The following is a 27,696-nucleotide window of genomic DNA, read 5'->3' as shown; positions in this document are numbered from 1 at the left end:
AAGTCAAAAAGATTTTAGTCTAGCTTTAGTCAAAAAAGGGGAAAAAGTAGTCTTTTAACAAATTAATGTAGGTCAGTAAGTATTTTGCTGTTGGGTAGTGTCACTTGTAAGTTCTGAAAATAGCAGATCTATAGTTCAACACAATGTGAGCTTCCGGATCGACTATTTTCACCAATAATTACAATAATGAAGGAATGTTTTAAAACATAAAAGGTAAAAGGATGGAATGCTAAAACGGCTTGCCATACTAGTATGGCAAAGAGTATTTAATGCTAAAACGGCTTGCCATAGCGGCGGATATGTTTTAGGTTTTGATTGGCATGCACAATAAGCAGAAATGTCATGCATTTTAAACGTCTGACGGACCACCCACTAACATTTTCGTCTATTCTCGTCTCGTCAACGAAAACTCACACACGTCTCGTCATGTTTTAGTCATCAACGAGCCATTTTTATCTCATCATCTCGTCATCGTCTCGTTATCGTCATGAAAAAAAGTGGCGTCAACGAAATTATTTCGTCGTCATCGTTGACGAAAACAACACTGATTCAGCTGACCTTTCTTCACGATCTGCTCGCTGCCTGCCCCATAAATTGGCTGTAAAAAAACGTGCTACCAACTAGGGGTGTAAATCGGAGCCTTCAAGACGATTCGATACGATACCGATTTCTTAAGCCAACGATTCGATTATTTTCGATACTTCAGAATTCCCTGTGATACGATGCGATTCGATCCGATTCGATTCAATATTAGATATTTTTACATGATATCTATTAAGTTTCAAATAAATCAACAAAAATAGTAAATAATTTGCCTTTTATTGAGAATACAGAAACAGTATTCTATTCACATAATGTGTATGTTCCACTAAAGCAGTTGTGCTCAATGCACTGCAAATAGAACAGCAAATATAAGTTACTGCATCTACAAAGTGCAATCAGATAAATTGTAATAAGAAAAAAAAAAAAAGTTATAGTGCAGGTCTACTATGGCCAATTAGCCTATTCACCGTTTTAAAAAAGTTTCTTTCATACAAAATTGGTTACATTTTGAAAATACAATTGGCATCTTATTAAGAGGTAATGGTCACACATCCTCTGCAGTAGATGAACTGCAAATAGAATACTACTCCACAAAATCAGTTCAAAATCATCGCTCTTGAAAGTCAGACAACAATGTGAGGTCTGTGAACATGAACAACATCATAGATGGACTGTGAAACGAAAGTAACGCGTGTGAAGAAGAAGACAGTGAGGTTAGTGCCACCCGCAGCTTAGGAGTAGGTAGTACGCTTAATACATCGGAGCCATAGACAGTAAAAGAAAGGTCGGAACGGATTCTAAAAATAGACAAGTGAACAAACAGGCGGCAAAATAAACACATTAATCGTTATTCTTGCGGACGAATCGATGCATTGAATCGGCGGCTGCATAATCGATGCATCGATACGAATCGATTAATATTTACACCCCTACTACCAACCATTCCACAGAAAAACAAACAGTGTTCCAACCAGTCACCGTCAGGGGGTTGGTGTTGTGGACTTTCGTACTGGTGCACGAAATGAGGGAGGCAGAGCGAAAGTCCACAACACCAACCCCTTGACGGTGACTGGTTGGAACACTGTTTGTTTATGTGTGGAATCGTTGGTAGCACCGATTGTTTTTTTGGCATATCTCGGACCCTAGGCTGACCACAGAGACGCGTTTTTTTAACAGACAATTTATGGGGCAGGCAGCGAGCGGATTGTTTAGAAAGGTCAGCTGAATGTGACACTTTATGTTTCAGCCTAGAATCGCTGATACAGCCTTTAAATGCTTTTTCGTCTTTGACCAACATGCATGTGTGTGCATTTAAATATATATAAATAAATATATACAGTAGGGCTGTCACAATTCTTTGATTCAATTCGAGTACTCGATTTAAAAAATTCAAATCTGGGAAAATACTGAAAGTGGCACATTCCATGGATACGAACTATTATTAATTACGTATGTGTGGAGCTTCTCAAACTCCCTCTCATATTGTTGTGAGTTCTAATGTTCATTTGGTCATCTGGGAATGCCATTTCATCAGATTTGTAAGGTCAATCATTTATAATGAAACAGGAGTTTGATTTAAAAATTGTACACATTTGGATGTCAACATATTCAAGAAATTACAGTGGCTGTAGCATTTATGTCATAAAAATGGTCACATATTGGTAATTAAGTGGACATTTGTATTACATATTAAATATTAGACAAGGATTAGATTGCGCTGTAAAGTGTAAAAACAATTGTTAGGCCATTGGTGCCTTCCGCCGGCATTTGTTGTAATGTGTAATGTACATTAGCTCTATTGTTTAAAAAACATTATGTATTTTAACAGTTTTGTTCAATTAAACCATATAAATACTTGCATTTGATACTTTATTTGAACTAATTATTAGTCATTATTGGTCATTTTAGAGGCTGTTGTTTGCTTAGGTCTATTTTTATTACCACACAAAAAACTGATTACTCGATTAATCGTCAGAATAATCGATTGATTACTCGATTACCAAAATAATGGTTAGTGACAGCACTAATATACAGTAAACACATATATTATGTAAACACAGACTTTTATTTTGGATGCGATTAATCACGATTAATCGTTTTGACAGCACTATAATAAATACAAAACACTTGAAAAAACATTCAAACATTTTTTTGCCATTTTTTGACAAGACAGATAAAATGTGAATTCATTTATGATGTTTGATAAAAAAAGTGAATACAAAATAAATAAAACACTTGAAAAAAAACTGGAAAAAAGAGTATTATTTCATTAAACTCAACTACATGCATATAATCGTCTAAAATAGCGACAATTAATTTGACTTTTTTTGACAAGACAGATACAAATCATATTTGTATAAATTTGTATACAAAACACTTGAAAAAAACTTTTGAAAAAATTATATTTAATTAAACCCAACTATATTAATTATAAAACACTCATAATAATATGTTTTGTATCAAAACATTTTTAAATCAAATTAAGTTAATCTAAGGTTACCAAGGCAAAGTTGAATTGCCCAAACTTGCCTGTTTACTGCCGCCACATGCACTTTTGTCGCAAGAAGTCAAATAAACATGCTCCACACCAATAAATACATTTTTAACATTAATCATTCAAATTTGTACAATGTGTTCAAGGTGTAAAGAAAATATGTTTTGACATTATTTGGACTTTTTTCAGTCATTGAATTGAAATGTTTGGAAACACTTTAAATTAGGGAACACTATGCATATTACTAGCATATTGGCTGTTTATTAGTACTTATAAAGCACATAATAATGCATGACCAAATCCCTAACCGTAAACACAACTACTACAACAACTTCCTTATTTATTATTGATGAGCAGCAAATTAGAAGTTTATTGAGGGAAAACTGTTTTTTAATCTAAAATGTTTTTTATAAATGCAATGAAGTTTTTCAAACCAACTTGAATGCGTAGATTACACTTTTAGGAACCTGGTGCATATGTTTTCGACTAGATTTAGTCATTTTTCCATATATAATAATTGCATTTCTTCTCTATTGAACATAAATATGTCTGTAATCTGGCAAACTGAATTCAGTGGGAAACTGAAATGATAAATATTGCTATCCTTGGTCTTGTTATCTTACCCACAGTTTGGTCAAAAGCAGTGCTGCCAGATCGGAGGTTTGGCTTAGTGGAAGAGTTTTGCTTTATATGGAAAAGGTTATGTTTCTCAGGATGTCAAAGCAGAGGTGCGCGTGTTCCATCTCCATGGTTCTTGTCCACCAAACATTTAGCCAAACTGCCAGACATCACATCATGCATCCTTCCCACAGCCAGAGAAATATGTAAGCTTTTTGACCGTATAGTTTTCAGCACAAGAGTGACTCCAGGAGCCTGTGTTGTAAAGGGACACGACTGAAGCAGAGCTAAAAGATTCACTTTGTTTCGGACGGGACTGATTGCGATCAGATCCTCTTCTAACCCATGCGGGGAGCAAAGCAGCAGAACTGAGCTTTCTTTGTGTTGATGATGTCACCTCAGTTTATTTTCAATAAGTCCCCTTTGCCACAAAGTGACTAGCGAGCTGAGGAAAACATTATAATGTAGTTGCTGATCTCTTTCATTAGCTTTAGAGGCAAATGCTGAGGCCTGTGTTTTGGAGAACTTGAAGTCAGTTTTATGACTAACCGCACTAAATGCCTTAAATGTATGTGTTGGCGCTGATTACATGGTCCTCTCACTGCCCTGCCAGGCAGGCATGTGAAAAGAACAAATGGCCGTGAAGAATTTGCCCAAAGTTTTGTGTTTCTGGATAGTTTACCATGGCTTCTTGTCACCAGCCACCACACTTGCTTTCATTAACTGTAGTTGTTAAAACATCTCTAAAGGTTATAAAAAGGTTATGAAACACTTTAATTTAGATTTGGGAAACTTTTCTGGGGTTTAGGAAGCAAAAGATATTCACCCGAAAATAAAAGTTATTCATTATTCAGCCTCTGGTTGTTCCAATCCGAACCTGTAAGACCTTTGTTCATCTTTTTAACACAAATTAAGATATTTTTGATAAAATCCGAGCACTTTCAGACAGAGATGCAACTCCCACGTTCAAGGCCCAGAAAGATAGTAAGGACATCGATAAAATAGTCCACGTGACTATGTTGTTGAATAATTATTATCATTATTTTTGTTTTCTTCGCACACAAAAAGTATTCTCATAGCTTCATAACATTAAGGTTGAACCACTGATGTCTCATGGACTATTTTAACAATGTCCTTACTACCTTTCTGGGCCTTGAACGTGTCAGTTGCGTTGCTGACTGTGCAGGGTCAGATAACTTTCAGATTTCATCAAAAATACCTTAATTTGTGTTTTGAAGATGAATAAAGGTCTTATGGGTTTGGAACAACATGAGGGTGAATAATTAATGACAGAATTTTCATTTTTGGATGAACTAACTCTGTAAAAAAGAGTTGTTAACGTATGTTATATGTTCTTTTAATTATTAAAACTTAACACTTATTAACTATAATTATTTAAAAGTGTTTTATGTGGTACAGTAACATTTAAATTAACTGCTTTTATTTAAGTCAAAATATTATTTAACACGGATAAATCAAGTTACAGTAGGTTACAACAACAAAAGTCAGGTCAGTTAAAAATAGCTATCTATAAAGTACCAACTGCAGGGTTTTAATTTTTACAGCGCTTTTATTGAATTAAAGCTTTTATTATATGGCCTTGTGGTACTTTTTTGTCCATTCTGCATTTTGATGACATTTAATTGCTCAGTATATTTGTAAAAGCTACAAAGCGTTATTTTTATTTTATTTCATTTTATTTTACTATTTGTAGGAAATTTAAAAAGTTCCACATTGGTGTGAATACTTTTGCGAAATGTATCTAAATCAGTTGCCCATTAGTAGGGAAAACGTTTTTTATTTTATTTTATTATATTTTATTTTTTAATTTTAGGAAATAAAAAAATTCCACATTGGAGTGAATACTTTTGCAAAATGGATCTAAATCAGTTGCCCATTAGTAGGGAAAAGGGTTTTATTTTATTTTTTAATTTTAGGAAATATAAAAGTTCCACATTGGTGTGAATACTTTTGCAAAATTGTTCTAAATCAGTTGCTATTAGTAGGGAAAAAGGTTTTTATTTTATTACTTTTTATTTTTATTTTTTTAATTTTAGGAAATATAAAAGTTCCACATTGGTGTGAATACTTTTGCAAAATTGGTTTATATCAGTTGTCATTAGTAGGGAAAAAGGCTTTTATTTTATTTCATTTTTTAATTTTAGAAAGTATAAAAGTTCCACATTAGTGTGAATACTTTTGCAAAATTGGTCTAAATCAGTTGCCATTAGTAGGGAAAAAGGTTTTTATTTTATTTATTTATTTATTTTTAATTTTAGGAAATATAAAAGTTACACATTGGTGTCAATACTTTTGCGAAATTGGTCTAAATCAGTTGCCATTAGTAGGGAAAAAGTTTGTGTGTGTGTGTGTGTGTGTGTGTGTGTGTGTGTGTGTGTGTGTGTGTGTGTGTGTTTGTGTGTGTGTGTGTGTAGAACAGTAGGCCAGTGGCCAGTAAAAGAAAAGCATGTGATAATACTTAATTTCACAGTCTAAAGATGTGTGAAGTGGCTTGAGAACTGGACTGGAGACCTTGTTTGTCGGCAACAGAGTCAAGGTCAGATTGGAATAGCTCCACAATGGTGGTCTCTGCGGGCTTGCGGTATCGCACAGTCCACAGAGCCAGAGGAAATGCCTCTTCTCAGTGCACAGACAGCGAATGCTGCAAACAATGGCGATTCAGCCGTGCCATCATCTCCCCTCTGACCATTTGTCATCACCCTGCTGTTCAGCCCATCCCTCTGAAGGCTTTAGGATGATGACAGTGTTGGTGATGTTTGTTACACTGATACCAATTCGGAGCAGTCCAGACTTTTCCTCAGGGGTGGAAAAAACACAGAACAAACAATCCCAGAGGTTAACAGTCGCGTGAGCGAATCTCGGCCTACGTGCTGATCAAATTATTGGTTATTTTAAAGATAACGTTATCTTCATTTCAGCCACTTTACAGTGGCAAAGGTCCAGGAGATAGTCCTCTTAACTTCTTCCAGATCCTTCCACCAATGCCTTTTGGATATTACGTATGGCAACATTTGCCCTCTGCACGTGGAGGTGGTCTGAAAAGGGTGTGAAATGTTTTTACAATCGCTGTTTATTTTAAAAGACAACCTTAGATAAAATCTAAATTAAATTAAATCCTATATCACTTGTTTGATGGTTTGATGATCCAATCGAAACCAGATGGATAAGTCTCACCCAGTTTGATATAGTAATAGGATGCATTACAAGTCTTTAATGTCCAAATAAATGATTCGATACACCACAGTCAGCCTGCCTTGTTGTTGTTGAGCCACATTAAGTAGGCTGAGTAAGCTGAGTAATTTATGTCTTGGAATTTATTACTTGCTAGATCAGTAGCTAGCTATCTGGTCATTTCTGTTAACTCTTTAGTGGCCTTTTAAAAAGCTATCTGTGATAGGAGAGTGATCTAAAGGCTGACCCGATACTGACACTGCGTGTCGGGACACGATAAGATCTCACCTCCGTTTGGCCCCTCGTACCCCTCACTCGTCACTCTGACCCTTCAAGAGCCAGTTTCCCTATTGCAAAGCTCTTGATCTCTTGTGCAACGGGACACCATTGGCAAGTAGAGCATTTCCTCTGTTTACTACATCCTTGAGAAAATAGTTGTGGTATCCAGCAACTGCCCAAAATGTGTTTTTTTGCTCCATCCTCCAAAGGAGAAGCAAGTTAGCAAAAAGTTGTATCACACCGAAAGTTTAAATTCATGCATCCTGTTCGAAATATGTTTGCGGGGGAGGAAGCAGGAAGTGGCTGAAGGGTGACACAGGGAGCAAGCATATATCAAGCCCATCTTCCTGTGTGATAAATCTGAGAGTTCCTCTGTGACCGGAGTCTTGGGAGGCTCCTTCACAGGCGGCTTGTTTATGGCTAAGGAGTTGTTGCTGATTTAGCTGTGGTTGCTCAGCGGTGGGGAACCCGTGAGCGGCTGCCTGGTCCGCTCCCCACATCTGCTTACGCTGCGAAATCACAGCACTGCCATTACCACCACTGGAGTAATTACTGTGCTTGACACGCAGGGCTCGTCTAATGCGTGTCAGATGAGGGCCAACCGATCGGATTCGCTGTCAGTGTCTCTCGGCAGAAACCAAGATCCCTGAATATCATTTTTGCACTTTGTTGACTGAACTTTCAGGAAATCCCCCCATTTTCAGCAAACAATGAAAGTAATATCAAGAATTGTCTGTAGTAGACTTGACAATCATATGGAAAACTCTGTGGTTTTTGCTGAAGACTTACAAAACAAGTCTCTTGGAAGATGCCATTTAAAACAAACACTTAAGGTTTGTTTTTCAGGAGGCGTTTCAGAAACGATAGGAGCCTTGCTCACGGCGAGGTGAGGTTTTGGAGGTTTTCAGAGCTATTTTTGGGACTTTGCCATGACTCAGGAAGAGATTGGAAGCCCTGCAACTGACCTCTTCGCTGAGATAAAGCTGCCTAGCCGCTCTCTCTTTTCTTTCACCCTGACGGTGTCAATGAATCCAGCCAAGGAGGACAGGAGGATACGTCTACGCTTCCCTGATAGTGTTGGCCAGAAGTGGGTGAAAGGTCAGAGATGGATAGGTGGGTTGTGGGGCTGCCTCTTGGAGACAAATAAAGGCAGAAGTGTGATTGAGTTTGGCCCCTAGGAAAGTACCCTGACAACCCTGGACTGAGGCACACTATTAAGAGCATTAAGAAGAGACAGCAGGGAGGCCTTAAGCACGAACAACTGTTTACATTTGTGAACTGTTTGATGGCTCGGGGAATCTTGGGATTTGGGAGGTGGGGGAATCTCAGGATTTGATGGAGACAGCCAGACTAACAGGATTGTACCGCATTCATTTCCTGTCGCTGCCCCGCTGTTTTATTGGTTTTGCAATGCAACCATCTCGTGTTGATGTACAAATCCCTCACACATGCAAACAGACTAGGAGTCTTCGTTGGCTTTACGCTCAACCCATTGACCTGACGTGCTGGAATGGCATTAAACAGACTGGTCCGGGTCACTAGGTCAAATCCTACGAAGCACCTGTGCCTGAGGGACCCTTTATCTTCTATGGAGACAAAGGCTTGCTGGGTGCTCTAATTATTGTAGCATACGTTTGTGCTAGTGTCGATGATTCATACTTAACCCTGTGGAGCAGAGGAAGAGGACCAGGACCCCCTTCTGGGACTCTGAAAATCAGGATGTTATTCCAGTGCAACAAAAAGAGAGTAAAATGTGCTGGAAAGGAGGATTTTGCCTCTGTTGATAGTACTGCAGTTATTATTGAGAAAAGTCAATGGCCTTATGTTACATTTACAAAGCGTCTTATGATATTTCTGCTCTTCCACAGAGCTCAACCCTCCTAGTAACTGCCAGAGGCTCAGTTCAGGGTTTTGTGTATTCATTGTTATGCTTGGAAGCAAGGAGGCTCATCGCGGAAGTTTAGTTTCAGTGCGATTGCTGTTCTTAACAGAGCTTTCTGGAGATGTTTTCATTTTTGGCTTCAGAATTGAGTGTTTCAGTTCTGGGATCCGATCTTCCTTTTCATATATACATGTCGTGACTGAGTGGCAACAATCTGAGCTGAAGCAAATGCAGCACAAGCACACTTCAGATTCGTCTTGAAGTTGTGTCAACTTACAGTAGGACAGGAGCCATATTCTTTACTTATATCCTATACTTTTCTTAATTTTTAGATTTGTACTCGTGAGGTACAATTATAATGCTACGTAAGTTTTTTTTTTTTTTTGCACCAAAAAGTAGTAGACATTTTTTGTTTAGAATAAAAGCCTGTTCACACTAAAGATTTTTCTGGTCATTCATTTTAAGGGATTAGTCGACTATTAAAATGAATTACTAAACCATTTAAATCATAATAATGAGCCTTTAATTGCCCACATAGCCTAATAAGCAATCAAGTGCACTCAGAAAGCTTGCCACAGTGCCCCAGCAGAAATAATGATTATAAATGTGTCAGCGAAAAACAGTAAGGACATTAACATTTAAATAATTTATTGATAAACTAGTGATTACTTTATTTTTGGCTTAAGAGATGACGTCGGCAACACTGCGTCATCTCTGCAATAGTGGATGCACCTGTATGCATGTTTCATACGGATTACATAATCTGAGAATATTTGTTTTCCAGTTGAATTGGTAGCAAACTGGCAGAAGTAGTAGACATTTCGCTCTCTATAGATATATTTTTCATGTCTGTAAGGCAAGTATAAACAGAGTTTTCAAGGCAGAGATGGCAGAAAGCGCATCCTGTTTGCTTTCATAATTTTACAAAAGTGCAATGTTTTGTTGTTATTGTGAGTGCACACAAACAAACGTGGAGTCTTTACAGATTCGAAAGATGAATTGCTCTTTATCTCTATGACCAAAAGTTATGGAGAATTTAAGAGCAACATTGGTTAACATTGGATTGAGCAGCCATGCTAACTTGTTACTACTTACATATTTCAGATGATAAGCCATATTTCTGGTCGCTGAATGATAGACGAGTGTTTAGATATCCTGCCCAGTGTACTGAATTACCGCATAGACCAGTGCAAAATAGATTTTTTCTTTCAGCAACTAAGCAACTAATACAATTTTGGTCGACCAAGCCTCTTCTCCTCGACTAATGGCTAGTGGACTATTGGGGGACAGCCCTAGTTTATGCTAACATTAAAATGTGGTCAGATTTTCACATTTGCTTTGTACGTTCAGACCACTTCGTTAGAAACGGTTGAATGAAAATGCAAATTTATTCTCTGACAGTAGATGGCGCTTAGATGCATTAAAGGATTAGTTCACTTTAAGACAAAAATTTACAGATAATGTCCTCACCCCCTTTTCTGACTATGCAGGGTCAGAAAGCTTTCGGATTTCATCAAAAATATCTTAATTTGTGTTTCGAAGATGAGCGAAGGTATTACAGTATGTGTTTCGAACGACTTGAGGGTGAGTAATTAAAGACATAATTTTTATTTTTGGGCGAACCCTTTAAAATCAACATGAAATTTACACCTAGACAAATGTTTGGTGCCAAAAATTCATAAACATTTTAATTTGAATGAATGGCTGTTAAAGGAGTAGTTCACATTCAGAACAAAAATGTACAGATAATGTACTCACCCCCTTTGTCATCCAAGATGTTCATGTCTTTCTTTTTTCAGTCGTAAAGTAATGGTGTTTTTTGAGGAAAACATTTCAGGATTTCTCTCCATATAATAGAATGAGAGATATAATTCTATGATGCCCCCGTTTTTGAACTTCCAAAATGCAGTTTAAATGTAGCTTCAAAGGGCTTTAAATGATCCCAGCCGAGGAAGAAGGGTCTTATCTAGCGAAATTACAATTTATATACTTTTTAATCTCTACACAGAGTACACACAGAGCTAGACTAGACGAGCATTTGAGATTAAAAAGTATATAAATTGTAATTTTTTTTAGAAAATAACCAATCGTTTTGCTAGATAAGACCCTTTTTTCCTCGGCTGTGATCGTTTAGAGCCATTTGAAGTTGCATTTTGGAAGTTCAAACTCAGGGGCACCACAGAAGTCCATTATATGGAGAGAAATCCTGAAATGTTTTCCTCAAAAAACATAATTTCCTTTCGACTGAAGAAAGAAAGACATGAACATCTTGGATGACAAGGGGGTGAGTACATTATCTGTACATTTTTGTTCTGAATGTGAACTACTCCTTTAACAGCCATTCATTCAAATTAAAAATGTTTATGAATTTTTGGCACTGAACATTTGTCTAGGTGTAAATTTCATGTTGATTTTAAAGGGTTCGCCCAAAAATAAAAATTATGTCTTTAATTACTCACCCTCAAGTCGTTCGAAACACATACTGTAAAACCTTCGCTCATCTTCGAAACACAAATTAAGATATTTTTGATGAAATCCGAAAGCTTTCTGACCCTGCATAGTCAGCAATGCAACTCACACGTTTAAGGCCCAGAAAGGTAGTAAGAACATTGTTAAAATAGTCCATGTGACATCAATGGTTCAACCTTAATTTTATGAAGCTACGAAAAGGAAAGAAAACTAAAATAATGACTTTATGCAACAATTTCAGTCTCATGTGTGGTAACTGGTTTGAAACTGAGTGTGGGAGATTTACAGAGACACAATTTTGGCAGATTAAATTGTGCAGTGGGTGTTACATGAAGACACTGCTACTATCTTTATTTTGCAGAAGAATTGCTTCATCTTCCTGTTATAGAAGCTCAGCTCCAGTGGACACACCCTGCTGCCGTTATACACTCTAGACAAACAAACATTGCCTTAATCTCTCTCTCTCTCCTTCTCTTTGTCTTTGTTTTTCTCAAAGGGGATGCGGGTGCTGGTGGATGCCCGAGACAAACTTGGTGTTCTCTGGCAGAACTCTGAGAACGAGAAACATGGCATGTTCGTTATGTCCTTCGAAAACAAAGCTGGCATGCCTGTCGAACCCTGCACCTTTCAGCTGTACGTCCCAGCCCTGCAGGCACTCTGGAATGATAGTGGCATCCAGGAAGCCTACGGCCGGCGGAGTGAGTTTCAGCTGGTGAGTGTAATCACAATACATTTCCTGACAACCTGTGCCATCTGGATACTCTTCACAGGAAGTTGGCAACGAGTGCTCTAATAAAACAAATAATCTATTATTTACCTGGGGTAAGTGCACTGCTCAAGGGCACAGTGGTTATCGTTCATAGATAGCCTTCTGAAGTGGCACTTCAATGCCCCGCACACTCAGGAAACAATCTGACTAAATAAAGAAAAATAAATAATTAATTACAGTTTATAAATACACTACTGTTCAAAAGTTTTGGGTCAGTAAGTTTGAGTGTTTCCTTGGAATCAAACCCACGATCTCTACCAGTTGATAGCCAGGAGGGTACGGGAAATATGGTAATAATTCAGTGTCAGTTAGATGGAAATCTTTGGCCTAGCTATTAAAGCTAGACACTGGGAGACCTTAATTAAACCTGCTGAGTGCAGAAAAGCAGAGGAAGCCTGACTTATTTATGTGCATCTCATCTCAGCATGTACGTTGCCACAGGACTTTAATGAGTTCAGAAGCTGTGCACAGGAGTCTCTCAAAGTTTAATCGCTCTGACTGCGCACTGGAGCGATGCGATTCGCATACGCATCTCTGTCACAGTACCTCTGGATCTTTATGAATTTTTAAGTGCTGTTGAGAATCCTGAAGATCTAGGTCAATGGAGTAGGATGGAGGACAGGATAGACAGTGAGGAAACCTGTGAGGAAACGGCACAAATTTCCCTTCATGCACGAGGTGGTTTGACTTCTTAGTGCTCACGTTCTTTTGTCTATAAAGCGAAAAAAGCTTCTTAGAAATTTAATTTTCCAAAGACATTAAGAGTATAGAGTGTCTGAAGCATCTCATTGATTATTTTGATGAATTAGCTCCTGGCCTTTTGCTGTGGTCATACTAATTTCAAAGGCTAAAACAGACAGTTGTAATCTGATAAATCAGATGTCTGACTTTGGCTCGTACGTGATGAGTTCATCTGATAGAGTTCCTCCCCCAAAACCCCCTGCATTTTTGTTTCTTTTTCACAAGTGGGTTTACATCAGTGGCTCTTGCTACTGTGATTAAACAGACTGTCTTGTTTAAATATGTGTAAATCTGTCTATTTTAAATTATATCTGTTTTTAAAGGATTACTCCACTTCCAAAATAAAAGTTCCCTGATAATTTACTCACCCCCATGTCATCCAAGATGTTCATGTCTTTCTTTCTTTAGTCACAAAGAAATTAAGTTTTCTGAGAAAAACATTCTAGGACTTTTCTCTATATAGTGGACTTCAATGGTGCTTAACAGATTGAAGGTTAAAAATGCAGTTTCAATGCAGCTTTTAAGAATTGAAACGGTCCCAGCCGAGGAATAAGGGTCTTATCTAGCAAAACGAGCTGTCATTTACTGAAACAAACACAAATTTATATACTTTTTAACCTCAAATGCTCATCTTTTCTAGCTCTGCGATGCACATGTGTACTCTGTGTAGTCTGGTTCAATACAGTTAGGGTATGTCGAAAAACTCGAAAACCATCTCATTTTCTCCTCCAACTTCAAAAACATGCATCACTGCAAAAGTACCAACCCAGTCTTTACAAAGTGAATGTTAAAAGAAGGTCAACCACCTATTACAAAAAAAGGTAAAACAGTGATGTTGGACGATTTTGAAGTTGCAGAAGAAAACAAGATGGGTGTTTTTTACCCCTACCCTAACTGTCTTGAACCAGAGTATGCATGCGAATCGCAGAGCTAGTCAAGATGAGCATTTGAGGTTAAAAAGTATAAAAACATTTTTTAAATAACTGATCGTTTTGCTAGATAAGACCCATATTCCTCGGCTGGAATTGTGTAGAGCACTTTGAAGCTGCATTGAGGCTGCATTTTTAACCTCCAAGTTCAATAGTGATATCGGTAGAAAATGATGGCCAAATATCTACATATATTTAATGCTGATATGACCTATAATACAATTTAATGGTAGTAGATATGATTTAAACAAAATGTTGGAATTATTTCAATATTAACTCAAAATTCACAAAGCAGAAGAACAAAAAAATACATTGTAGATTTTGGATCTAACAATGCCAAGAAAGATGATTTGTACAGTATGCTAATAGATGGATTAGAAGTGAAGAAAATGGAAGAAAATAATGTTTTAAAGCACCCTGGCAAAAATAAACCAGAAAAGAGACACGTGAGTAAGCATTTAAAGAGAAAATGAGAGATTCCAGTGTAGTACGGTTAAATAATTCAGTGAAATATTAAAGCAAATGAACAGATCTCAAAGCTGCAGTGTTTATTTTTCCCATTGTAAAAGAAAATTAAAAGAAAACCAAAAACCCACAACAGAGCAATTTAACTATAGATAAAAATAGAGAATGACTGAAAATTTAAATAATGGATGATAATTATAAATACAGTCAAATCAGGACATTTATTGAGAAGAATTGAAGGGATAGTTCACCCCAAAATGAAAATGCTTATATTATTGCCTCATGTCGTTTCAAACCCGTAAGACCTTTGCTCATCTTCAGAACACAAATCTAAGAGCTTTTTAATCTTCCATAGACAGCAACGCAACTGACACATTCAAGACCCTGAAAGGTAGTAAGAACATTGTTAAAATAGTCCATGTGACATCAGTGGTTCAACCAAAAATGATAAAAATAACGACTTTATTCAACAATTTCTTCTGAAGACTGACATGGGAAGAAATGGTTGAATAATGTCATTATTTTTGTTTTCTTTGCACAAAAAAGTACTCTCATAGCTTAACAGCATTACAGTTGAACCACTGATGTCACATGGACTATTTTATTGATGTCCATACTACCTTTCTGGGCCTTGAATGTTTCAGTTGCATTGCTGTCTGTGCTGGGTCAGAAAGTTCTCGGATTTCATCAAAAATATCTTAAGTTGTGTTTCGAAGATGAATAAAGGTCTTATGGGTTTAGAATGACATGAGGGTGAGTAATTAATTACGGAATTGTTCTTTTTTGAGTGAACTATCCCTTTAAGAATTTTATAACACTCATCATCTAGGCAAATAGTTTTTTAAGTGTACTTCTGCCATTTTAAAGCCATTATTTGCATATTTTTGCTTTAATGAAACATGTGTGACGTCTGTGGCGTTTGACCCAGCTGTTTTTCCTCTCGGTGCGTGACATGAGTCTTTTTGACCCTATATGGGTCATTACGTTGAACTGGCCGTCTAGGCCAAAGGGTTGGTGCCTCAGCCTCCCTCAGCCGCTTTTGTTCTCTCTACTCTGTGAAGGCCTGTTTGTTTGTGAGTCCATTCAGAAGCCAGTGAGTGGGAGGACATTACAGGGCTCAGCCTGTCCGACTGAGTAACTCCTGTTCCCTATTGACCGGAGGCCCAGAATTAACCCTGTCCTACAAGTCTTCGTTTCCACCCTAAACAAAAGTGCGCCTATGGAAATGCTACTCTTTTTTTTTGCTCTTTAACAGAAAGCCTCTTCTCTACCAGTACTACTTTGAAACATACACAGAGTGCTTGAGTAGTGGACTGTCAGTTGTACATGCTAATGAGACCAGAAACTCTCTCTAGATCCCACAAACAGTACACAATACACAGAGATAGCATTGAATCAATTGAATCTGAAATACACCGTGAGGTTTCTGAATTTCAAACATTAAAAACATGATGCGAAGACATATTTATACATCACCTGAAAGCTAAATAAATAAGCTTTTCATTGATGAATGTTTGTTAGTATAGGACTATATGTATCCGAGGTACAAATATTTGAAAATATGGAATCTGAGGAAATTTACCAAATATCTTCATGGAACATGATCTTTACTTAATATCCTCATGATTTTTGGCATAAAAGAAGAATCTATCATTGGTTTGTGGTCCAGGGTCACATATTTTAGTAAATTTGTGACACTGATCATGTGACTCTTTGTACAGACGATCAGATGTTCTTCTTCCATTGAAGCTCAAGATGCTCTTGGGATCATCTCAACATGATCATCAGGTTTTTTATTAGCTTGCAGAGTTAATGCATCTCTTTGGGAGAAACTTGGCCCGGATTCCACCACTGTCTGCTCCGTTCCTCTAGCTCTTGGGAGGATTGTGGCGGTGCAAGGGAGAGCCTTTGCTACTCGGTTGTAGTCTATTAGAGAATCTCTTTAGGGAAAAGCATTGGCATTGAGCATGAGAAACAAGCATAAGACTTTTTGTCAGTGTGCAACCCTAAATTAATGTCAGAAATCCCTATGACCATCGACTCTGATTAAAAGAGATTGTGTTAAGTTGGCTGAATGGATTTTGATAAATGTCTGTGATTCGAGTTTAATGGTTGAGTGACCTGATTTGCTGACATGTGACAGTATTTATGAGGAAAATTTAAAGGAAAACTGGCTTTAATGTGTATGAGACTAGCACATTAACACAAAACTAAACAAAGAAAATGGACTGGATCCATTGTCAGTACGGCTGCCAAAATCACAAGGCTCGCCGTTAGCGGGAATGCGGCTCTGGTCATATTGTGATTGGACACGAACGTTGCTTTGCTTGAAGGCTGCGGAGAGTTCATGGACAGGAAGTCTGTATTGCTGCTTTGTTGAAGGCTGACGCTGCTGCCCCCCCAAGAAACCACACTAGATCTCAGCCACAGCCCAGACCAGAGAAGAGATCTGTCTGTGCAATGCAGCTTCACCACACTTGACTCAGAGCCATCATACATTCCTTCCTGACAAACTCACCATAATCTTCACATCTATTTTTTTTAAAAGGGTAGGTCGCTTGTATATCATGTAAAGTGAGACAATCTGTTGAATGATCAGTGTAAAACCTTTTGAATAGTTTTATGATTCTAAATTAAATTTAATTATTTGATTTGAAACTCAAAATTGAGTACTTACAGTGTTACTAGTATTGGCAGAGGCTGTGCATCTTTAACAGGGTGTTTCTCACAAAGAGTAGTTTTTGTTATAAATCATATTTCATCTCTTAAGTTAACAGAAAAATTAGAGATTATAGTTAGCATTAAGAAAAAGGTGCAATTAGAACTTTTTGCATTTTTACATTATTTTTAATACAGTAAAACAGATTTGAACAGACTCTACACAATGATTTTAAAGGATAGTTCACCCAAAAAATGAAAATTCTGTTATTAATTACCCGTGTGTCGTTTCAAACCCGTAAGACCTTTGTTTATCTTCAGAACACAAATTAAGATATTTTGGACGAAATGCGAGAGCTTTCTGACTTTGCATAGACAAAATGCAACTGACACGTTCAAGGCCCAGAAAGCTAGTAAGAACATTGTTAAAATAGTCCATGTGGACATCAACGCTTTAATGAGTAATTAATGACAGAATGTTCATTTGTGGGTGAACTATTCCTTTAAATTATTTAAAAAAATATATAATATGCATAAATGAAAAACAGAGTCTATGATTTATAAATACTTAGTTGCTCACAATTATCCGTAACTGTAACAAAATAACATTAAAAGCCAAAAATAAAAGATCTTAAATAGGCTCCATCTTGCAAATGCTAAATATAAATCATTTAAACATATTTAACATATGGACATCCATTTCCATTCAAAATACATTTTTTAAGGATTATAAATATATTTCTTGTAATACTGACTGAATTTATATGCTTACAAAGTGACTTTATATCACACAATATGGTTTTAAATTTCATAATTGTGATTTGCATCTTGCAAATGTAACTTTGTATCTCACAATAGCTGTTTACATGCACCAAAATAATGAATTTATAATCGGATTAATGGTTTAATCGGACTGGAAAGCCTTCATGTAAACACTGAGCTTGATCTAAATTAAATTTCAGTTGGATTGAAAGTGATGTAAGGGATGTTTATCTGAAATAATATACTCAACAGGAAAAATTCAGCATGAAAATGATTAAATCTGACTACTTTCTTAAAGGGAACCCCGGGTATTAAGACTTATATAGCTTAATATAATGTAAATAGTTTCTTACTGAAATATGTGGTAGAGAATCCATGAAAGATCTACATTATTTGAAAAATCCACATCGTTTTATATATATTTTGAACTATGGGGGCGCCATTATTTCGATGATGTAAAACGGTTGCACTCGATGAGCTACTGGTGCTACTTGTTGCTATTTTTACCGAAGCACAACTGAGAATAAGCAACTCGGAAAATAAAATACTGATAGGATGCCACATTGTGTGGCTTTTGGTTGTAATTTTCAGTCTAAGGGCTACAAAAGGAAGCGATTTAAGTCTTCACTGCTTTTCTAACGATAAGAAGATGCCTGTGGACGATTAAAACTTACTAAAGACCCTTGTTCTCTCCACTTTAGCCCTGATTCCTTTGAAGCTTTTAGTAGACCACAGCTACTAAAAGAGCTTACAAATGGCAGAAACAAGAAACGCTAGATGCCATCCTGGCAGGATGTAAACATGCAATGCTTAAAGGAGTTTCTCAGCGCGGATTTCACTCAGAAACCACTCAAAATCGATGGTATGGCATTTGGTTTAGGCCTAAAAATAGCAATAGGTATCTCACAGTAGCTCGCAAAGTACAAACAGTTTACATCATGGAAATAATGGCGTCCCCCATAGTCCAAAATACTGTTTGTATGAAATGATGTGGAATTCTTAAATAACGTAAATCTTTCACAGGTTTTCTACTACATATTTCAGTAAGAGACATTATTTATGTTATAATAAGCCATACAAGTATTAATACACAGGGATCCTTTTAATCATATTCTAAAATGCCTTGCGCACATGTGCATCATGACATGGGATAATCATCTTATAGTCTAATGGTATTGTTTTTACCGCAAGGACATGAAGTACATGTTTAATGAATCATTTTTATTTTGCCTTATGAAAGTCAGGACTTGATGAATGGCGACGTTCCAGTTTTTCTGCCTCTGTGTTTTGTAGCACCTATGTGAGAGCTTTTGTCAGAGGACAAGATATATGTTTGTTAAATGTGAAGCCCTGGTCATATTTCATCCGTGGAAAGCCGTCTCAGCCATAACAGGGAAGCTCGCTGGGCTTTTGCCAAAGAAAGAATCTGCAGAAGGAGTAATGATGTCTCTTTGTAAGAGAAGGAGGGGGGTGTCATTTACACAGAGAGCCTTCCCAAATGACAGTGCGCCTCGTCCTGTGAGCTTCAGCACATAAAACCACACAGAACATCATTATATGTGCTGAAACATTCCATTTAGTGAGCTTGTTATCTCATGTACACAAAAAGCAGAAATGAAGACATTTTTCAGGTTTCACACACCCGTCCCGCGTAAGAGAACATTTCAGTTCATGACCCAAGAAAGATACCCCCGCCGCTGCCCAAAAGCTGGGCGGCATTCAACATTCCTCAGGGAGATTGATGTTGCTCGGATGTGTCCTAAATTCCTCACGGCTGAAAATAAGATGGGTGCTGGTAAGCTTCCTGTTACCCCACTTTTTCTGTACAAGATGTTTTAACGAGATTCCTGGCAGCAGAACGAGCAACCGTGCTGTGCGTAGTTACCCAGAAACAACAATTTTAAGGATGATCTTTAATAGTTTACGATGCCTCCTGGAGGTCTCACCAGGCCCGGGCCTGCCTCAATGTATTTTTCTGTTTCCACTCTGTAAATGTGGGGCCCATTTGAATTGTTTGATGGTCTTAGAGGGCCCATCCAAAATATATAAAGTGAATCCATACAGAGGAAGGGTGTATTTGTTTACTTAGCGGACTAGGAGCGATGGCTTATAGCAGAACATAAGCCTTCCTCAGAAGAGCTGGAGATAAGCAGAACAGCTCACATTCCTGAGCAGCTGCAGCGTAGATCTCCAGAGACCAGCCCACCTCCTCAATAACACAGCCAGCCTAGACATCAGCACAACACAAACACAACCAGAAGCCAATGCATGACTACTGCTGTCAAAAGCTTGTACGTCTTCTTGCAGAGAAATGGTTTACTCAAAACCGAAAATCATTTACTCACGCATACGTCCTTTTTTAGAACACTGAAGGAGATGTTTTGCAGAATGTCAGAGAGCTGCTGTTTTCCATGCAGTATTTCACAAATGTGCGTCTTTACCTGGCTTATTTGAATCAGTGCAAATGAGAATGAGCTGGAAAAGGGCAGCTTAAACATCATGCTAAACTTATCCTTGTATGATCCTGTAGGAACCTGTTATTTTCAGTGACACACTGCCTGGGGGTCAGTGGAAAATCTGTGAGGCAAAAATTTATAACATGCATTTTTAGCACTGTCAAAATTAAAGTATTAGTTCACTTCCAGAACAAAAATTTACAGGCAATTTACTCACCCCCTTGTCATCCAAGATGCACAAGTCTTTCTTTTTCAGTCGTAAAGATGTTTTTGGAGGAAAACATTTCAGGAATTTTCTACATAAAGTGAACTTTTATGGTGCCCATGAGTTTGAACTTCCAAAATGCAGTTTAAATGCAGCTTCAAAGAGGTCTAATCTGATTGGTCATTTTCTTAAAAAATGTATGTTTATACACTTTTTAACCACAAATGCTATCTTGTCTATTCTGCCATGCGCATGCTTACTCTGTGCACTCCGGTTCAAGACATCAAGGGTATGTCGAAAAAACCCCATCTCATTTTCACCTCCAACTTCAAAATCGTCCTACATCGCTGTTTTACCTTTTTTTGTGAAGGGCGTTTGACCTTCTTTGCACGTTCACTTTGTAAAGACTGGGTCGGTACTTTTGCAGCAATGTAGGATGATTTTGAAGTTGGGGGAGAAAATGAGATGCACAGAGTAAGAAAATAACTAATCGTTTTGCTAGAAAAGACCATTCTTCCTTGGCTAGAATTGGTTAGAGCCTGTTGAAGCTGCATTTAAACTGCATTTTGGAAGTTCTAACTCGGGGCACCATATGGAGAGAAATCCTGAAATGTTTTCCTCAAAGAACTATTTATTTACGACTGAAGAAAGACATGAACATCTTGGATGACAAGGGGGTGAGTAAATTATCTGTAAATTTTTGTTCTAAATGTGGACTAATCCTTTAATGAGTTCATTTTTGTGGAAAAAACATTATTGTTGTACCTTCCGATGGGGGCAAATTATTCTATAGCCTCTTTCTCACATACAGTCTTTACTGGTAAATTACTGTTAAGACATCATGTGTGAATAGGACCTTTTAAAAAATACTGGTAAATTCGTTCTGCAATTTACCTTTAACATTTCCAGTAAATTACCGGTAATTTACTCTGTGTGAACGCAGAACGAGATTACCGGTATGAACATGGACAAGTTCAAAACGTGCTGACATAAGATGTCTAATTTAGGCCAATCATAACATTCTGACGCAGGTGACGCATTTACTTGCGCTGTGTATTTCAGTTTGAAGTCGTCTAATGCAATGTCTCTGGGACAAAAGTTGCATAAGTGTGAACATTTGACTGACCACATTTACCCCTCCATGTTTACAAACACTTGGAGGTACAGCTGCTTAACAATGTCACAGAATATACCGGTATTTTGAAACTGATGTGTGAATGGCACTTTACTGGTAAAAGACGGAATGTCGTTGTCTGCGTGAATGGCACATTTTTGTATTTACTGGTAAAGTCGTTCTGGTAATTTTATGGCAATTTACTAGTGTTACTGTGTGAAAGGGGCTTATAAAACTACTCAGGCACTATGTTTACTGTTTGAGCATAAAACATAAGAATGGATAAAAAAGGATTGAAAATCATTCTTTTAGGTCTTTACAGCTAGCTGTAAGCTACTCTAAAGGAATGTTCACACTAACACACATGTTCAGCATGAAAATTTAGTCTGTCGCTCAGCAGGTTTCTTTGATGAATAGAAAGTTCAGAAGACCACATTTATCTGAAGTAGAAATCTTTATCATCACTTTTGATTAATTTACAGCATCTTTGCTTGCTTAAATATATACTGACTCCAAGCTTTTGAATGGTATAGTGTATAATGTTACAAAAGCTTTTTATTTCAGATAAATGCCGATCTTTGAATCTTTTTTATTCATCAAAGAATCCTAAACAAATGTACTTAACTGTTTTTAATATTGATAATAATAATAATAAAAAATTACATTTTACATTTTAATAATATATTCAAAGAGAAAACAGTTACTTTAAATAGTAAAAATATTTTAAAATGTTTTTGCTGTACTTTGGATCAGATAAATGCAGGTTTTAAAAAAACATTAAAAATCTTACTGTTCAAAAACTTTTGACTGGTAGTGTATTTCACACCAAACATTCATCATGGCTTGAACAAGCCTTAATAGTGGGTGGAAAGAAGTTCACTGTCAGCTTTTTATAAAGTAAATATATTCCAGATGATATTTTAATCATTTTTCAAGGGGGTCCCTTGGATACTTGGGACATCCTTGGCATCAATGATTTCAAATTCTGTTTGGAAAAACCTTATGGATGAATAAATAATGAGAGAATTTTCATTTCCCTTTAAATCCCTTTGGATCATGAATGTTGCATATGCACCTCATTGTGGATATCCTCCATTTTTGGCTTGCGACATCTTAATTTGTATCGGCACCTCCCCAGCCTTTGCGCTTTTGTCAATCCACTCTTCTTATTAAATCAATCTGGTTTCTCCCTTCAGCGGATGTGGCTGCGATTACTGCTGAGCATTTGTGGCCGCCCGAGCAGAGTATGCTTAGTCAATAGTCGCCTGGTTTTTACACACTCTGTAATTAAAGTAAATCCGCCTAGGAGTGTGTGCAGTAAGCGGGCGTAGAGGGGTGCTGAGCTCTGGGAGAATTTTCTCGCTGAGTCCTGCCACTCCTTTGGCTGCAGCCAGGGTAAATAATGCCCTATTGTTGCTCAGTTGACTCCCGGTCAACGGGTAACACGCTCCACCCCGGAACATAGCCAGACTTATTCACACAGCTGGGATGTAGACACTGGACTGGGACGTTCATAGCAGAGCCCGGGTTTGAAATGTATGAGAAGTGAATAAATGGAGGAAACCCAGACACAATGTCATTCATGGTTCAGAGAAGAGTTACGGTTAATTACTGCAGTTAATCGGTGGTGGCAAGATTGATGAAGGCGTACTGACCAGATGTTTTGTGAGTTTTGGCCGAGACGTTTGCCGAGATCACTTCCAGAAAACATTTTATTAATTCCTCAGGTTTTTTTTTATTTACAAAGAGCAAGAAAGAGCATGCAATGAGGCAGATGTAGACGTTAGATAAATAGCTTTGCTACTAAATGGCTTCATGACATTATTGCTGCTTTCAGAATTGTTTATGTTCTTTCGCTGAATTGTTTCACATAGCTAATCTATATAAATAGCTTTAAAGCAATTTTAATACTTCCTCTGTTTAGGGCATCCGGAAATGAGATGAAAAATAGATATTTATATTTCACTATATTTGGATAATCTTTTCCATCTTGTCCAAATAAATACATACTGTACTTCTGGTGGCAGTCTTTGATGCACCTCGCTTCTGTTCTTCTGAGACAAACTTTTTTTTGCAGATTTTACTTGCAGAAGGACCACAGAGTGAATCTAAAATGAAAATCAAATCTAAAATTAAAGAAAAAACTAATGTATTATTTATTGCATATATATTGGACCCCACAAAACCAGTCTTAAGTAGCATGGGTATATTGTAGCAATAGCCAAAAATACATTGTATGGGTCAAAATTATCAATAATCATTAGGATATTAAGCAAAGATCATGTTCCATGAAGATATTTTGCACATTTCGTACTGCAAATATATCAGAACTTATTTTTTGCAGAATTTGGAAACTTTACAGTTTTTTAAATAGTTGTATCTCGACCAAATATTGTCCTATTCTAACAATATATAGTATATATGTATATAACAATTTGGTTTGTGAGATTCACCCAAAAAGACTTTTATATTCAGAGCCCATCATCTGTACATCTGAGAAGAAGTAGCTTTAAAGGGGCTTGAAGAAATCGAGCTGTGCAAATTGTTCTCTATGATGTGTCTTGATCACTAATATGCTTTTAGATTCTCTTTTCTCTGGCATGATAATCAACCATGTGCCAGTGCTGTCCCTTAACAAATTGAAGGGTTTGAAATAATCTGAAACACTTTTCTCACCATTTCTGACTGCAATTTATTAATAGAGCATCCCCTGTTATGTGAAATGACCTAAAAATAAGAAACACTGAAACACAAATGTGACCCTGGACCACAAAACCAGTCTTAAGTAGCATGGGTATATTTGTAGCAAAAGCCAAAAATACATTGTATGGGTCAAAATTATACATTTTTCTTTTATGCTAAAAATTATTTAGATATTAAGTAAAGGTCATGTTCCATGAAGATATTTTGTACATTTCCTACCATAAATGTATCTAAACTTAATTTTTGATTAGTAATATTCATTGCTAAGAACTTTATTTGCACAACTTTAAAGGCGGTTTTCTCAATATTTAGATTTTTTTGCACCCTCGAATATTAGATTTTCAAATTGTTGTATCTCCGCCAAATATTGTCCTGTCCTAACAAACCATGCATCAATGGAAAGCTTGATGGGAAAAAAAATTACCCTTATGACTGATTTTGTGGTCCAGGGTCACAAATAGTTCATTTTTTTGTCATTTATAGACCCTGACATGTAATCCAACATCTTAAAGAGATAGTTTACCCAAAAATGAAAATTACTCCATGATTTATTTAGGTGTATATGACTTACTTCTTTCAGATAAATACAAAAAAAAAACTCCATTAAAAAATGCTCTTCCAAGCATTATAATGGCAGTAAATGGCTGTTAAGATTTTGAAGCACAATAAAGTGCATCCATCCATCATGAAAAGTACTCCACATGACTCCAGGTGGTAAATAAAGGCCTTCTGAAGTAAATCAATGCATTTGTGAAAGACAAATATCCATATTTACAACTTCATAAACCGTAATCTTTAGCTTCCACTAACTGTCGTACACACGTTCACAAAAGTATGGCGTTCCAGTGGATGACATAGGACTAAGGCGAATGCGTTGACGAATGCGGAAGCACAGAAGAGAGAGCAAAACAAAACACTGGTCACAAATTAGAAGTACAAAAGAAGCTAGAAACTAGCATAGCATAGAGAAAGCTAGAGATTACAGCTTATAAAGTTTTAAGTAAGATATTTTTCTTACACAAACCCATCGCTTCGCTTCAGAAGGCCTTTATTAAGCCCCTGGAGCAGTATGGAGCAGTTTTTATGATGGATGGATGCACTTTATTTTTCTTCAGAATCTCAACACCCATTCACTGCCATTATACAGCTTGGAAGAGTCAGGACATTTTTTTAATATAACTCCAAGTGCTTTCATCTGAAAGAAGAAAGTCAAATACACCTAGGATGGCTTGAGGGTGAGTAAATCATAGGGTAATTTTCATATTCGGGTGAACTATTACTTTAAACAACTAAAACTCAATGCTCCCAGATTCCTATCACTTCTACATCCCCTTTCTTACGCTTTTTTATGAACGTCATGCCCTCACTAACTTCACTATAACCCCTCATTTCTCAGGACGCAGAATGGAAGTGACAGGGCAGAATGGCTTTTGACTCTGAGAGGTGTCACTAGTGCATTCAGCCATATTTCTCCGACTGCCCTGTCGTCTGTCATGTGCTATCTGCAGACAGACTGTCAGGAGCGATAAATGTACGCTCATTTTGGCCTGCTCCTCTAGTGTCCTATCTGTCTGTCTGCCCTATCTAGGCCATTATAGTACAGCTTAGTCAAAGTACTCCACAGGCATTGCTGAGGTTTGATATGACCATGACAAACACTTCCATTGCCTTGACATTCCTAGGCTGGAGATTATATGCCTAAGTGGCTTATCAAGGTTATTTTACTCCTTATAATGGAAATGAAAGGTTTGTTCATGTGTCTGCAGGTGCTTTCCTGTCATAAAAGAATCCTTGGAAAAAAATATTATGCTTTCCACAAAAATATTAAGAGGCAGAACTACTAATATGCAACTATTACATAAGGTTTAAACGCTCACTGGTGCTCCAGAAGGAATAACTATGCATTGAGAGCCAGGGGTGTAAACTTTTGAACAGAATGAGGATGCATACATTTTTCTTATTCTGCAAAAAAAAAAAAAATGTTTCATTTAGTTCTGCCCTTCAGAAGCTACAGAAGATACTTGCATGTTCCCCAGAAGACAAAATTAGTTACATTTACCCTGTTCTTCAAATTCAAAAAGTTTTCACCCCCCCCCCCCCACTCTTAATACATCAGTTTTTCTTCTGAAGTGTCAGTGAGCATTTTGCAGATTCTGCAAGGTGTATGTAAACTTTTGACTTCAACTGCATATGTGTGTGCACATTTTATACAAAGTGCATTAGATTTAGGTTCCAAGATTGTAATTGTTCTCTCGGAATGACGGGCTTAGAGAGAGACATTGAACAAATTGAAATTCCTCCATCTGCATGTTCAGTAAAGCTCAGTACACAATTCAATACCGCTTTCATGTCCATGAGAAAAGTGTGAGGATTAGCAGTAGATATTAAGTTTTGAGCCCCTGTGAAACAGATGGTGAGTGGGCTGTTCTTATTGAAAACAGACCCAAGGGGAGCACTGTACTGGAAGAGGAAAAACTGACTTTACAGGCAGCCGTGTCCTTGGATGTTTGGCTGTTGTTGAAAACGTCATGCTCCCACACTGTTTTTCTTGACTATTTTTTTTTTTTTATCTCCCACTCTGTTTTTATTCCACCCGTCAGTGGTTTGTTTCCAGGCCTGTCTAGGGTCAGTCTCCCTGAGGGGCTGCCATTAGGGGCATGGATAAGATAGGAGCAGAGCTGATTGAGGTGAGATGCAGGAGAGAAACGAGGGAAATGCCCGCAGAGGCATAGAGTGCCGAAGGAGGAGTGAAAACAGCGGCTCGGCTCTTAGACTCACACTTTTTACACATTCTCACATTACAGAGGACTTGACAGACGGTGTCTGCTGCTGAGGTCATGCCGCTGAGGTCACACTCAAATTGAGTTGAGGAAATGATGACACTAGGGCTGCAACAACTAACTGATAAAATCAAAATAAATCCATAATAAAATGATCAACAATTCAGCAATTTCTGTATTAATTAGTTACATTGGTGAAAGCCATCTTTCTGTGAAATTGACTGAGCTTAAATTTTGTGTTTACATAATATATATATATATATATATTAGTGGTGGGCCGTTATCGGCGTTAACGTGCTGCGTTAACGTGAGACTTTTATCGGGCGATAAAAAAAATATCGCCGTTAATCTATTCTCAAAATTGGGTTGGGAGCTGGGTCTAAACTACGTAAGCTATGATGACTTTCACCTTGATAGTTTAACGCGGATGTATACCAAAGACTATAGAATATGGTCGCGCATTTATGTCTCCTCCGCCAAAACACAGACGGGATCACGTCGTCCTTCATTCATAAAAACCGAATTTATTATAGCGCGAAATGCCACGTAAATTCGTCGTTTTTTGGATTCATAAATCAAATATGGTCTGTCACTTAATTCAAATCGCGATATGGACTAGTGTCTGTGAAAACTGAAA

At 37.3% G+C, this 27,696-nt stretch overlaps 1 protein-coding gene across 2 annotated transcripts in view; it reads left to right on the top strand.

Annotated features, from left to right (window-relative positions):
• The window catches only part of gna12a (guanine nucleotide binding protein (G protein) alpha 12a), a 40,334-nt gene that overhangs the window by 5,544 nt on the left and 7,094 nt on the right, over positions 1-27,696 (top strand). For both annotated transcript variants that reach the window (XR_012355421.1, XM_073838814.1), the window contains exon 2: positions 11,974-12,189. Coding sequence is in view for 1 of the 2 variants with exons in the window: in XM_073838814.1 (XP_073694915.1) it covers positions 11,974-12,189 (216 nt within the window). In the remaining variant the exon portion in view is untranslated. The remainder of the gene's footprint in view (positions 1-11,973; positions 12,190-27,696) is intronic.

The sequence above is a fragment of the Garra rufa genome, chromosome 1 (assembly GCF_049309525.1).
Source record: "Garra rufa chromosome 1, GarRuf1.0, whole genome shotgun sequence".
Lineage (NCBI taxonomy): Eukaryota > Metazoa > Chordata > Actinopteri > Cypriniformes > Cyprinidae > Garra > Garra rufa.
Note: the sequence above shows the minus strand (reverse complement) of the source record. Positions and strands in the feature narration are given on the sequence as shown.